At 39.9% G+C, this 14,743-nt stretch overlaps 1 protein-coding gene across 19 annotated transcripts in view; it reads right to left on the bottom strand.

Moving 5' to 3' along the window:
- Positions 1-14,743, bottom strand: part of NFIA (nuclear factor I A) — a 369,222-nt gene that overhangs the window by 17,636 nt on the left and 336,843 nt on the right. For all 19 annotated transcript variants that reach the window (XM_075181768.1, XM_075181780.1, XM_075181774.1 and 16 more), the window contains one exon: positions 8,606-8,697. In XM_075181768.1, the coding sequence (XP_075037869.1) occupies positions 8,606-8,697 (92 nt within the window). The remainder of the gene's footprint in view (positions 1-8,605; positions 8,698-14,743) is intronic.

The raw sequence follows: 14,743 nt of genomic DNA, 5'->3' as shown, positions 1-14,743 counted from the left end.
GAGGGCTTTTTGGAGGAAATTTGCTCGTAGGGAAAAAAAAGTTTGAGGAAATTGTTAAACACTGACGATTCATTTTCCAATGCCCGAGTTCTCCCACCCAACAGAAACACAATGCAGATTTGTGATCCCAGTTAATTAAAAAAGAAAAAAAAAAGAAGATATCTGAAGGGTGTAGAGATTGGGAGAAAGGGTTAACACTCTTTAAAAGAGACCTCAAATTCTCCGAGGCTTATGAAAGCAAATCTCCTGCCAAACCCACCCCAACCAAAACAAAGGCAATTTCATAAAGGAACTGTAGGTGGGAAGTGGAGATTTCGACCTTTCCAACCATATGCAAGTTAAATCAACAATGTTGGTTAGAAGGCAGCTTCCAAGAGCTTTTCCCCATTTTATTACAGGGAAAATACAAGACGGACCTCTATACATTTTGCTTGTCTTATTTTATGAAGAACATGTGAGCTTTTTGGAGATAGACAATATGAAGGACGTCTGATCCCACCGCAGACTGCACCATTAACGTCTGCAATGGACAAAGGAAGGTGCTGATCTCCTACATTTTGCCAAAAATCTTTTCTGTGGGGGGCGTTCTGTTGCTAGGCAGCCATGTTTATTTGTCTTTAATTTTTTTCGTCTACGCTCAGAAATCTGAGCGCGTTGGTGAACCCTGTAATATCAAGTAACAGTTTGGTGGTAAAAGCAAATTATTTTCTTCTTTTCTTACATCGACCAAAAGAAAATGATTAAAAACTGTGTTTGGTGCCTGGACTCCCAAAATACTGAACAAAATCTGCGAATTGTTGTCTTACAAAAAGGTTACACAATACACTCCATTATATTATACTTCATGGGACATTATCATAAGAAATGTATTTGGAGAGCAAAACCTGGTAAACCCCACGAGAGATGGTTTGAAGTCGATGAGCGATAAAGCTGAACCGGCAAACAGCACAATACAGCGAGGTGGGGGGTCTACGGATTTAATTTCACCCTAATTGAGCAGGCAGCATTCACAACTTTTACTTGTGTTAATAAAATAAATAATAAAAAAATCTAATACACACACACACACACACACACACACACACACACACACACACGTTCTGGCTGAGTGATTCTTGGGTATAATTGGGCAGGGGGCTACATTTTACTGCTTGTCTACAGGAACCTGTTTAGAAATTCAAGTTCAAAGTCCTGCTGCAGCAGACACAACATGCGGCGGCTTATGGCTGGGTCTAATTTGCATTTGATCCCTGAGTTTCTACCACACAAGCTTCCACGAGTCCTCCCAGGAATTCGCTTTCTTACACATTATACTGACTGACAATAAACTTCCAGACTCTGAACTGAGAAGGTTCCCTGGAAAGAGCACAGTACAGAGAGACAAAAACTATACTATCCTCTACCCCATACTATCCTCTACCCAGTAATATCCTCTACCCAGTACTATCCTCTGTGCAGTACTATCCTCTACCCCGTACTATCATCTGTGCAGTACTATCCTCTGTGCAGTACTATCCTCTATCCAGTACTATCCTCTATCCAGTACTATCCTCTATCCAGTACTATCCTCTGTGCAGTACTATCCTCTGTGCAGTACTATCCTCTACCCAGTACTATCCTCTGTGCAGTACTATCCTCTGTGCAGTACTATCCTCTACCCAGTACTATCCTCTGTGCAGTACTATCCTCTACCCAGTACTATCCTCTGTGCAGTACTATCCTCTACTCAGTACTATCCTTTACATAGTACTATCCTCTGTGCAGTACTATCCTCTACCCAGTACTATCCTCTACCCAGTACTATCCTCTGTGCAGTACTATCCTCTACCCAGTACTATCCTCTACCCCGTACTATCCTCTACCCCGTACTATCCTCTACCCAGTACTATCCTCTACCCAGTACTATCCTCTGTGCAGTACTATCCTCTGTGCAGTACTATCCTCTGTGCAGTACTATTCTCTGTGCAGTACTATACTCTACCCAGTACTATCCTCTACCCAGTACTATCCTCTACCCCGTATTATCCTCTGTGCAGTACTGTCCTCTGTGCAGTACTGTCCTCTGTGCAGTACTATCCTCTACCCAGTACTATCCTCTACCCAGTACTATCATCTACCCAGTACTATCCTCTACCCAGTACTATCATCTGTGCAGTACTATCCTCTAGCCAGTACTATCCTATGTGCAGTACTATCCTCTACTCAGTACTATCCTCTGTGCAGTACTATCCTCTGTGCAGTACTATCCTCTGTGCAGTACTATCCTCTGTGCAGTACTATCCTCTACCCAGTACTATCCTCTACCCAGTACTATCATCTGTGCAGTACCCAGGACATTATAGGTACATTATTATAAACCACTAATAAATATTTAGTATGTGTTGTATTTTATGTGGTGGTTCCTTTGGTGTAAACCATATCTGATTACAATAAAACAAATAAAAAGGTGGACTATAGTACTCATTCAGCTGGGGGATGCCACATCCCTCGGAAGTTGAGTTAAGCCACGAACTGTATTTTATATTTTGACTATTTAGCAGTTATTAAGTATATATGAGTAACATATTTAAATTTTATGCAAAAAACTACAACTCTCTCCATAGCTATAGGTGAAAAATGCAGTTCTTGTAGCCCCATTGGTGAAATGTCATTATTTTTATTTTTAAGGCTCCACGAGGTCGCTGGCTGCTAGTCAATTGATCGGCTACATTGACCAGGACGTACCTGACCATAAATTTTCCTAGTGAATTGATAGGCTACGCTCTCATCGACGCATACCTCCCAACTGTTTCGATTTAAGCGTCGGCACCGACTGCCCTGCCACTCGCAAACTTGCGAGGTAAAGTCCCTATCACGGCTGCTCTGCGTGGCAAAACGGCAGTGAACGGGTGCGCGTGGCAATGAATGGGCAGCCAAGTCTCACTCCCTGGAGTATGTGGCCCACACACTATAAAGGCCACCTATCCTGATTCAAGGACCTGCAGTCAGGACGTATGTTTATATCCTTTTCATCCCACAAAACTCGCCGTCACCACTGGGTGTAGCAGACAGGGGCTCCTTAAGTCAGAATATCTAAAAAAATGAGCATTGTTTTCTGTATATCGGCCTGAACATTCCTCCAGAGTTGCCCGCCAGTGATTAATGTTTCTATGCACATCTCTTGCAACAGGAAATAAAAAAATAAAAAAAGGGGGAATCAATCGTATTGGCAGGATGATCTCTGAGCTGCCAGTCAAACAAATGTGATTTGATTGAACTCTGAGGCCGCTCAGGCAGATGATGGGGGGGGGGAAGGATACAAACCGTGTGGAGGACTTGGATCACCTGGGCTGGATCAATGCTTTCAAGAAGACTTCTCCTTCTCCCAAGCCCTGGCCATAAATAATGTACACTCAGCTGATTAACTCCTACACGGTGTCCTCTGCAGGGTAAACACATCACGGTGCAGGAGCAAAGAAGGGACAGAACCAACTGCTTTATTTTACTTATTAATTTTGCATCATTTGGACACTTCTTGCTCTTCATTCTTCTCTTGTAACAATTACTGTACCGAGCACTCTGACAGACCGGGGGTCAATATATTGATCGGCCATGCTGATGCAGTAACAGAGCAGACTAATGTGATATACCATTATCTGTTATGGATGTGTGATGGATGCTACGCCGGGCTGCAGGAGAGCAGCTACAAAGGAGCACTTTAACTATTTCAGCATGAAACACCCCCGAAACGCAGCCGGTCAGGGTCCGTCCTTCACGAAGGAATTGTCGGCTTGCCCTGTTATCTATCTATGTATGTAAGGGGCCCTCCCCTAGCTCCTTTGTATTTTACCGAGCATTAACGCTTGTGAAGCAGCAGGCGAAAATTACTGCAAAGGGAAGCAAAGTAAACGCTTCTTGTGGAGTGCGGGAGCGCAGGTCCAATCGCCAGCCAGTCGCTTACATTGATGGGGCGTTATAATTGCACTTTGTATGTGTATAATTAATGCCAGCGTACCAGCCCTTATAGCTGAGATGCTTCTGTTCAGCAACATCAGTTGCTACATTGTAAAAAAAAGTAACAATAGTTGTGAAACCTGACAAGATCTGTTGTAGTTAAAGGGATGGCAGGCCGGGGTTTGTGAACCATATTGAAATCTTATACGCTGAAATCCCCAGTTTACAAGTAGATAGGCTAAAAACAACTTTAATATGTGTTTATTTTTCTGCCACAGAACAGTAAAGCTAATTACAATCGCTGGACAGGAACCAGAAAATTACAACTATGTGGATTTCCCTTTTAAAAACAGAAACAAGTTTTACAGATCCACTACTTGTATAGCTTAATATACCCCATCTGACTTTCCAACTTTGTTTACTGATTGATCCAACTTGGTGCCACACTGGGGTTACCTTTAGTCTGTCTCAGATTATGTCTATAGGATGCTGTTGTCCCAAATCTAGAAGGACGCAACATGGAGGCATTATAATCCACTGGCTAAATTATCTCCTCCCGAACATGATCATTTTGTCCCTCTCTCCCATGTCCTGGGCTGGATTTCTGGAGCGCACACACATGGATCAGATATCAAGGGCATACCTGGCTTTAGCCTTAGATAAAGGGCTTTGCGAATACTGCGCCATAGCCCTCACTATATGAATTTAGCCATGTAACAATACAGGAGCGGTAGATTAACTGGCTCAAATAGCAATATAGTATAAATCAAAGTCAGATTCACAAAGTGACAGTAAATAACAGTAACGGGGATCATACAAGCCGACCACCCAGAGAAAACGGCTCCTATAGACTGAAATGCAAATTGTAATAATGTATTATGTAATGTAATATGCTTCTAGAAGCATCTGCATTTGTATGTTGTACCTTTTATGTGATGTAATTTAAACATAACTGAATGTAACAATTTATTAATGTTAATACTACCCACCACTTTTAATGCATATACAGGGGCAAACACAGGATTTGTAGAGAGGGGTTTCCACACCATGCCACCAGTGGGCGTGACCAGCATGCATGGGGGCGTGGCTATAATCTTAGACAGTGCTTGGCTGCTCTCCAACTCTTCCTATCCCCATAATATACATGGGCAATGCTGCGTGCACTACTGTTAGGTGCACGCAGCTCTCTCTTTTCAAGCAGTTCTGTGTGAGGCGGGGGCAGGGTCCAGCCACCTCAATTATACAGTGCCCCAGGCTTGGAGGGGGGTTTCCAGGCACTAGGCCCCCCCCCTCGATTTTCCTATGTCCTATAGGCTGTTAGAATGTACTGCACCCCAATGATATTGCAACCAATCACTTCTTATTTCTGCATTAACTTTTACAATGTATCAAGAACGGTTTCCTGTTAAATCAGTACTAAAAACACCACCAGCCACTGTGAACGAGACCTTTACAATCTAGTCAACCTGTTCCCAGTAAAAAATAAACACATATATTTCGGTTGAGTAAGCTGCAAGAATTTTTATTACGATGCATGATGAGATTCCGGAATGACTAACTGATACTTAAAGTACTATGAAAGCATGTGTCATTTTTTGCAGATTAAAACAAGTTGCTCCCGTGCTATTGAGACGCTTTGTTTAAAACTGATGCACCTCACTAAAGCAAGCAGTAAGTATACAGATTCAACTCATGTTAGTAAATGCAAATACAAAATTAAAAACATATGCCCATAATGACCCCGATTCATTAAGGAAAGTAAAACAAAAAAAACCTTTGCAACTTGGCAAAACCATGTTGCATTGGAGGGGGGGCGGGGGTACATTTAAAATGTGGGGACAGATTTATAGTTGGGGTAGGGCATGTCCTAGATTAACTTTATATTTCAGTGTAAAAATAAACCTATCAAGTATGTGTGTGCTACATGGAAATGTGCAAAATAATAAACTAATTTGCACCCCTTGTATTGTAACATGGTTTTGTCCAGGAGAAAGTTATTAATTTTTTTGCCTTACATTCCTTAATGACTCAGGCCCAATATGTTTTACTGAACAGTTCTATGAAATTCAGTGAAAACAAAACCTCTTTCATTTCTCTATAAATCACAGATAGTTGGGCAGATGAAAGCATTGCCCATAGCAGCCAATCAGATTCTAGCTATCATTTGTCCAGTACATTCATGATACCTGGAATCTGATTGGTTGCTATGGGCAACACCTCCACTATGGCTTTTCGGAAGTTTTAGCATATCTATCCCTAGGTCTTCATGGGACATTGTAGAGTTGGGTAGGAATAATTAAAACATTCCCATGCCTCAGTGAGGTCAGTGGCTTCTAGTAAATTGGTAGTCTGCCTGCTCCGTGGTATAGCTTTACTCCACAAAATGGCCGCCTCCGGTGTGAGAGAACAACAGGTACTCTTTAAGAGGCTATAACAGGATGTGCAGGCGCTGTCCATTAGATTCTAAATCAAATGATTTACGAGGGCTCCAAATCCACAGCTGTGGCTTTACGTCAAAACGCTGAGCCGGTGTCGAGTTCAGCAATTCTTCAAATAGTGCAAATAGTTGTTCGGTTTTAAATAGAATAACAGAGAGGTTGAGGGCCCGTAACTCGGACACAAGCAGAAAGAAATCAGACTATATAAAATAACGGAAGGGAAACATGATCGGCAGCGAGTATTAAGAGTTGAAACTGAAGAGGAGTCATTATCAATATGTTGCTTAATCATCTGTAGAAGTCAGGACACTTGTAGTACGTAGGACTAGTTTGAGTTGGTAGAATGGGGAAATGACTAAAAAAAATAGTTTCAAATGGCATATAACAGTGAGGAATAGCTGTCAGTGGGGTAATAAAACAATCTTACATACCAATGTCAAAAATGATGCAATTTCCTATTGGATCAACTTGAATGTAAAATGTAGTGGGAGACAATTATGGAAATCGGTACAGAGGCAAAAGTTGGCGTTTATCACTGTTGGATATGAACACTCATCTGTAGCCAAAGGCTTGTGATTGGTTCTCCTGCTCCCCCCTCCCCCATCTGCTTCCATTTCATGGGGACGAGCGAAATTTAATTTGCTAGTACTGTATTACTCCCATTTGTGCTAGTACTCCCATTTGTGCTAGTACTGTATTACTCCCATTTGTGTTAGTACTGTATTACTCCCATTTGTGCTAGTACTCCCATTTGTGCTAGTACTGTATTACTCCCATTTGTGTTAGTACTGTATTACTCCCATTTGTGCTAGTACTGTATTACTCCCATTTTTGCTAGTACTGTATTACTCCCATCTGTGCTAGTACTGTATTACTCCCATTTGTGCTAGTACTGTATAACTCCCATCTGTGCTAGTACTGTATTACTCCCATTTGTGCTAGTACTGTATTACTCCCATTTATGCTAGTACTGTATTACTCCCATCTGTGCTAGTACTGTATTACTCCCATCTGTGCTAGTACTGTATTACTTCCATTTGTGTTAGTACTGTATTACTCCCATTTTTGCTAGTACTGTATTACTTCCATTTGTGCAAGTACTGTATTACTCCCATTTGTGCTAGTACTGTATTACTCCCATCTGTGCTAGTACTGTATTACTCCCATCTGTGCTAGTACTGTATTACTCCAATTTGTGCTAGTACTGTATTACTCCCATTTGTGCTAGTACTGTATTACTCCCATCTGTGCTAGTACTGTATTTCTCCCATTTGTGCTAGTACTGTATTACTCCCATCTGTGCTAGTACTGTATTACTTCCATTTGTGCTAGTACTGTATTACTCCCATTTTTGCTAGTACTGTATTACTCCCATCTGTGCTAGTACTGTATTACTCCCATTTTTGCTAGTACTGTATTACTCCCATTTTTGCTAGTACTGTATTACTCCCATTTGTGCTAGTACTGTATTACTCCCATTTGTGCTAGTACTGTATTACTCCCATCTGTGCTAGTACTGTATTACTTCCATTTCTGCTAGTACTGTATTACTCCCATTTTTGCTAGTACTGTATTACTCCCATTTGTGCTAGTACTGTATTACTCCCATCTGTGCTAGTACTGTATTACTCCCATTTGTGCTAGTACTGTATTACTTCCATTTGTGCTAGTACTGTATTACTCCCATTTGTGCTAGTACTGTATTACTCCCATCTGTGCTAGTACTGTATTACTCCCATTTGTGCTAGTACTGTATTACTTCCATTTGTGCTAGTACTGTATTACTCCCATTTGTGCTAGTACTGTATTACTCCCATCTGTGCTAGTACTGTATTACTCCCATTTGTGCTAGTACTGTATTACTCCCATCTGTGCTAGTACTGTATTACTCCCATTTGTGCTAGTACTGTATTACTCCCATTTCCAGGGGGTGAGGGAAATTGAATTTGCTAGTACTGTATTACAGAGGGGCAAGGAGGAGGGGCACTTTGAGAAAACATATTTTTTTTGTGCAGGTGACAGTGTAACAAATAAATTGCCCCACAGAATGTTTGAACATAAATCATCTTTGTCCCAATGATACTTTTTATAGATGTTCCCTTACTTGGAACCAATCCAATAGTATATGATTTTTAGTGAACCGTACCGCCCTCTTAATTATTAACTTAAACATCACAATACAAAACTCCTCAGCTTAACGTCTGGTAAAAGGGAGAACTCATTTCGTCGCTCACCTGAGTCTGTTGTGGGATATTTACAAAGCTTGGATCTCGTGGGCCAACACTCACAAATCGGTTTGCAGGAGAAGTGCTGGGTGTTGAGTAGGCTGTAGGTGAAAAGGACACAAAGATCAGTAACACACAAAAATACACCATCAAACCAGCGCAATACTAATACTAAACAAACATAGAATAACGCACCACAATGCAGATCACTACAAAGTAATCAATATATTATTGCTAGTTTACAATTGTTATTAAAGAGAAGACCGATGAACTATTTCAGACAGACAAATACACACACAGAGGTCTACCAGGGCTGCGACGTTTTATACAGGGAAATACAAAACTAATTCTTTATTTCACAGTGCCGAACACCATTTAGTGTAATACAGTTTAGTATTATTAGTTATATCGACTGACGGGTAAGATCTTGTATGTTTCGGAAACAAACAAACAAAAACATTGATTGTTTCAATGTAGCAACACAGCGTTCTAATACAAAACTCTAAGTGACACAAACATTGTTACCATGTTCCTAGTCATGATGTTCAAGTCAAGTTATTGTGCACAATTAGGGATGATATATTATATCTGCTCGCCAGTATATGTACGTTGGCTGGATTTACTCTCATTACATAGTCGTTGTGTTTTACATTCTGCAAAACGAATTGTCCGGCAGAAGTCAAGAGATCGGTGTAACAAATACACTCGACTTTCACATTCCAACATTACTGGAGAAGAGAGAGAGTCCTACTGCAATATTCACACGTGTGTGCAACGAGCTTGTGTCATTAGTTCCAAACAGGGATATGCCATGGTTATTGTGACTGTTGTGGTTTAACGAGTTACAAAACATACATATAGGAAACATAAATAGTGATTCTATGTACCTCTGGGTCAGTAAAAAACAAAACTTTTTCATAGCATACAAAAGGTTTTGTACCATTTAGGTGTTAATGTTTCAATTCTTCGTTATGGAAATACTGCAGTTGGCAACTAAACTACACACGACCAGAATTTAGGAGCAGAGTTTTGTTCTGAACAAATGGAATTCTACTCCATCCACAATGCAAAGCAGAATGTACTGATACAGTCATCGCTGTAGTGGAAATTGAGAATGAAGGCAGTATGACAAGTGGCGTACACCCTCATTGTGTTTATATATATATATATATATATATAATGTAAGTGACTGTAATGTGATAGTGTTACAATGTAGCAGTAGGAGAGGTGGCGGTATAACATACCCCCGTATACCCCCCACTTCCATCACTGTGTGTATATATATATATATATATATATATATATATATATATATAATGTTAGTGACTGTAATGTGATAGTGTTACAATGTAGCAGTAGGAGAGGTGGCGGTATAACATACCCCCGTATACCCCCCACTTCCATCACTGTATGTATATATATATATATATATATATATAATGTTAGTGACTGTAATGTGATAGTGTTACAATGTAGCAGTAGGACAAGTGGCGGTATAACATACCCCCGTATACCCCCCACTTCCATCACTGTGTGTATATATATATATATATATATATATAATGTAAGTGACTGTAATGTGATAGTGTTACAATGTAGCAGTAGGAGAAGTGGCGGTATAACATACCCCCGTATACCCCCACTTCCACCACTGTGTGTATATATATATATATAATGTTAGTGACTGTAATGTGATAGTGTTACAATGTAGCAGTAGGAGAAGTGGCGGTATAACATACCCCCGTATACCCCCCACTTCCATCACTGGTCATCACATCAGCTCTACTTACAGACTATAAATTTCACGACATGCGGAATTTACAAATTCAATGTACAACTCCAGTGCGGAGAACAGTGCAGCAAAACTGGAGCTCAAACATTGTATGGCCAAAATTGTTGCACCTCTGCTATATTCAATTCACCTCTATGAGGTGTGAGAAAAAATGAGCAGAGATTCCATCTTCAACATTGGCGCAACCACGCTGAATTGAGTCTCCCCATTAGATAGGGTATATACTGATTTCTGCACATATTAACACCTATAGTGTATTCAGCAATGTATTTATGTATTTTCACCATTTTAAAACAAATATTAGGTGTCTACTGATATTCTGACTATACCCACAACACTGCCGTATCAGAATTTAAAGAGCTATTAAACCCACAATTGGATATAAATCTGAATAAGATACCATAAATAAAGGTACATACTTCTACGTAATTTAATATATTACGCATACACTTTGTCCAATGCCTTTGGGGAAACATAAATCTGAGTGACTGCCTTGCAGTCCTCTAGGTAACAGAAATACAAGGTCATGACAGCTTAAGTCACTGTATCAGCCAAATAGCGATCAGGCGCTGCTTTGCTATTTGAAATGAACTCCTATCCGTGTCCTCATATTACAATCGGGAGGATTGTAAACCTCTTTATGTACTTGTTCTGCTTTTTTGTATGAATTGTTATTATGTATGATTTGATATACCAACTGTCTGCGGCTGCAGAGTTTTATGGCACATTTCAAATAAACAATGACGGTGAAAACCGTATCTCCCAACTGCTCCGATTTAGGCTAAATTTTTTAAAAATGTTACATTTTGTGCCTAGTTTTTTAATGCACTCGTAAGGGGAAAGGGTCTTGTGGGTCTTTGTGAATTCTGCACATTGTTTGCACAGTCGAGGGAAGAAAGTAGAATCAATTTAAGATCCAAAGCTTAATTGCAAAAGCTGGAGCTGGTCCAAGCCAATGGAAATTATTCTGTAGCCGGCAAGTCATGAAATGACTAAAGTACTGTAATAATTATATTACAGCTGAACTCTCCTGCAAATAGAATTGGAGCAAGACCACAAGCTCATTCATTTACATTGTGTAAGCTATCCTGACACATCCCTAGGAAGTGATTAACATGTTTTGCAATTTACTAGAGGTGATCCATGTAGTCTACAATGATGAGGGAGCCATTAGGTGAGCGCACACATACACACACACACATACACCCACGTGTGCACACACATAAACACACACATACACGCACGTGTGCACACACACACATACATGCACACACACACACACGTACTTGACAGAAGATGAGATGTTTGACATTCTATTTAAATTTACTATGCTGCTGAATGCATGCTATTGTTCTCTGCTATCAGCTACTTCCTGCAAAAAGTACCTAGAGAGGGCAGGATATTCCCTCAATAGTTTTACTGACAGGAAATCTGGAAAGTATCACCAGTCGCAATCACAGATTTATCTCAAAAATAATTTGTGATTAGCTGCTGAAACTTTTCCATATGTTTGTGAATGTTATCAGCAACTTTTTAGGACAACTAAATTCCACTTAAGAGTCCAGATTGGAGATATAAGAAAAAAACAACTTATATAAGAAACTTTGAAAACTATTAATATGTATATTTTCTTCTGTCTGTCCCAAAAATTGCCTATAGAGAGGTTTGTGCAATCGGAATTAAGGTCAAATTTAAACCACTAAAAAAAATCAAAAGAACTAAACATTATAATATAACCAATGCAAATGACGTTGAATTTCCACCTCAATGAACATATGCTCAATGGCAGACCACCAGCCTAGACATTACTAACCCAATAAAAGGGGGCTATTATTATCCACCATTTCTATATCCTAAAGGTGGGACCCTGAATATGTACGTTCTCCAGGCATCGTTGCCGGGAAGCTTGTAAAGTGGGTGGAGCCCATCTCAGATACTAGACAGGATTGGATGCCGTAAGACCCCTAGAATAATGGATTCCGCCCACTTCACAAATGAAGGTGTAAATTCCTGAAGTCTATGTCAGAACCAGTGAGGAGGACAGAGAAGCAAGAAGCCAATCATCATCTCCGCATCCTTAACTAAAGGGACCATCCACCTGTGATGGCGGTTACTGACTTGTACACTCAACTTGTAATACGCACTTTGCTTATTATATTTAGTTTTTATGCTGTGCTTTTCAGCAATGTAGTTATATAAGCAGATAAAATGTATTTCCGTCATCCTGGGATAGGACAGGAAGCTGTTCTCTGAATGTAACGGCATCCGATGCGGAGAGTGTAACGGAGATGGTTTGTATCTGAATAAGTTGCACTGTCTGTCCTCATGAAGACATAAATGTATTTAGTAAAATAATATATGAAAAGCATGGGAATGTGCAAAACCGCATTAAAAAGATCTTGGTTAGACAAAGACCGCACTGGCTGCTTATATAGGCACTCGTTATCAGGAAACACATTATATGGAAAGTAAATAATTAATGCTCTCCGGTAATTATGTGAATATATCAGACACGTTAACCCCGTGTTCACCCTGGCAATTTAAGGTTAATGCCAGGGGCGGTCTGTAGGAAAACAAGGTTATTTGTGAATTGCCTATATTTCTGTCAAGGTTCTCCAAATTAGATTGTTGGCTCTCACGAACAGGATCCTCTCTCGTCCTGTCTTTTTGTCTGTTCCACCTCGTTCCCCTGTGTATTCACATTTTATACCTCTTATATATAATATATATATTCTAAACTACTTTATTAAATTTGTTTGCTCAATTTTTGGCATTCTGGGGCATATATTGGGCAGCACGGTGGCTCAGTGGTTAGCACTTCTGCCTCACAGCACTGGAGTCATGAGTTCGATTCCCGACCATGGCCTTATCTGTGTGGAGTTTGTATGTTCTCCCTGTGTTTGCGTGGGTTTCCTCCGCGTGCTCTGGTTTCCTCCCACATCCCAAAAACATACTAGTAGGTTAGTTAGCTGCTATCAAAATTGACCCTAGTCTGTGTCTCTGTGTATTAGGGAATTTAGATTGTAAGCTCTTATGGGGCAGGGACTGATGTGAGTGAGTTCTCTGTACAGCGCTGCAGAATTAGTAGCGCTATATAAATAGATGATGATGATGATGATATTCAATTAGCTCCAGAACATAGATCTCACCTTGTGGGTAAATATAAAGGGACAGGTCTGCAGTAGCAGCAATTACTAAGATGAGCCTTTAAAGTAATTAAACAACTCTTGTTGTGTGATTTTATTGTAGAGAAATTAGACGGGAGTGTGTAAGTCTCTTCAATAACAATTCACTGTATTTATGTCTGAGGACGTTAACAAAACGGCCAAACAAGAATGGTGTTACCAGGAATATCAGCGCTTACAAATCTCTGCCCCTGGTAGGAAGATTTAATTGGTTCTTTAACAGAACAGATCTGAGAGTTCAAGGTGTCGATACATTTACACACAACAGAGAAGACTTAAATGTGACCACAAGCTTCCTTCCAGTAGCTGTCTGCTGGCAAATGTCTGCGCTCGGTTCAGGGATAATTAAATGGGTAAGCAATGATGGCGAATTATCGCATCTTAGTCTCTTATTTAATTATGAAATAGAACTTAAGTGAGCTTGTAAATATCATTAAATGAGCTGTCGGTATCATGCGACGTTGGTGCTCGACATCATTTCAGTCTTATTTCTGAACCATCGACAATATTTCACTCCTTCGAGCAAAAGCAGCGAGTCTTAATAATAATTAGTACAATGTTTTAACTGATTAAGAATTTAAGGAAAGTGGAAATTCTTAAGTGGGGGAGAAAATGAACATTTGTCAGATGCAATGACTGATATATAATTCTGGATCTACGGGTGCCTGTACTATATAGAGAGGCGCCCTGGAGATTTAGGTATACTGTTAATTAGATTTATTCTTCAAAATGTCGTCTGCCCGTTTTGTAATTATTATAAGTGATTATAGAAAGTGTGAATGAGTCGTGCCAATTAATAAGGGAGGCATTTACTTAATTACGTATGACTAACACCATACATATCTTGTTCACGCACATATGTGTAACATTTCCCGTAGCTTGGCAGAATTTGAGAGATTTAAAATTATGTTTAAACGTTCCCTGTAAGGTAGTGTGAGCTGCTACTCTCTGTTATCAGCAATTTTTTTTCAACCGTAGAATTACTGGCAGGAAGTCTGCTGGGCTTAGGGGAATAAACCTCCCCATTCACAATTGTATCTCAAATATCTTCAGTTCTGTTAAGCTCCTGAAACCTTTGCATATATATTTGTGAATGTTATTAGCAGCAACTTGATATAATCCAACTTGTAGGATAGGTTTAGTGATAATTTAAATCAATAGAGTAGTTAT

This window comes from Mixophyes fleayi, chromosome 8 (genome assembly GCF_038048845.1).
Source record: "Mixophyes fleayi isolate aMixFle1 chromosome 8, aMixFle1.hap1, whole genome shotgun sequence".
NCBI classification, from domain to species: domain Eukaryota; kingdom Metazoa; phylum Chordata; class Amphibia; order Anura; family Limnodynastidae; genus Mixophyes; species Mixophyes fleayi.
Note: the sequence above shows the minus strand (reverse complement) of the source record. Positions and strands in the feature narration are given on the sequence as shown.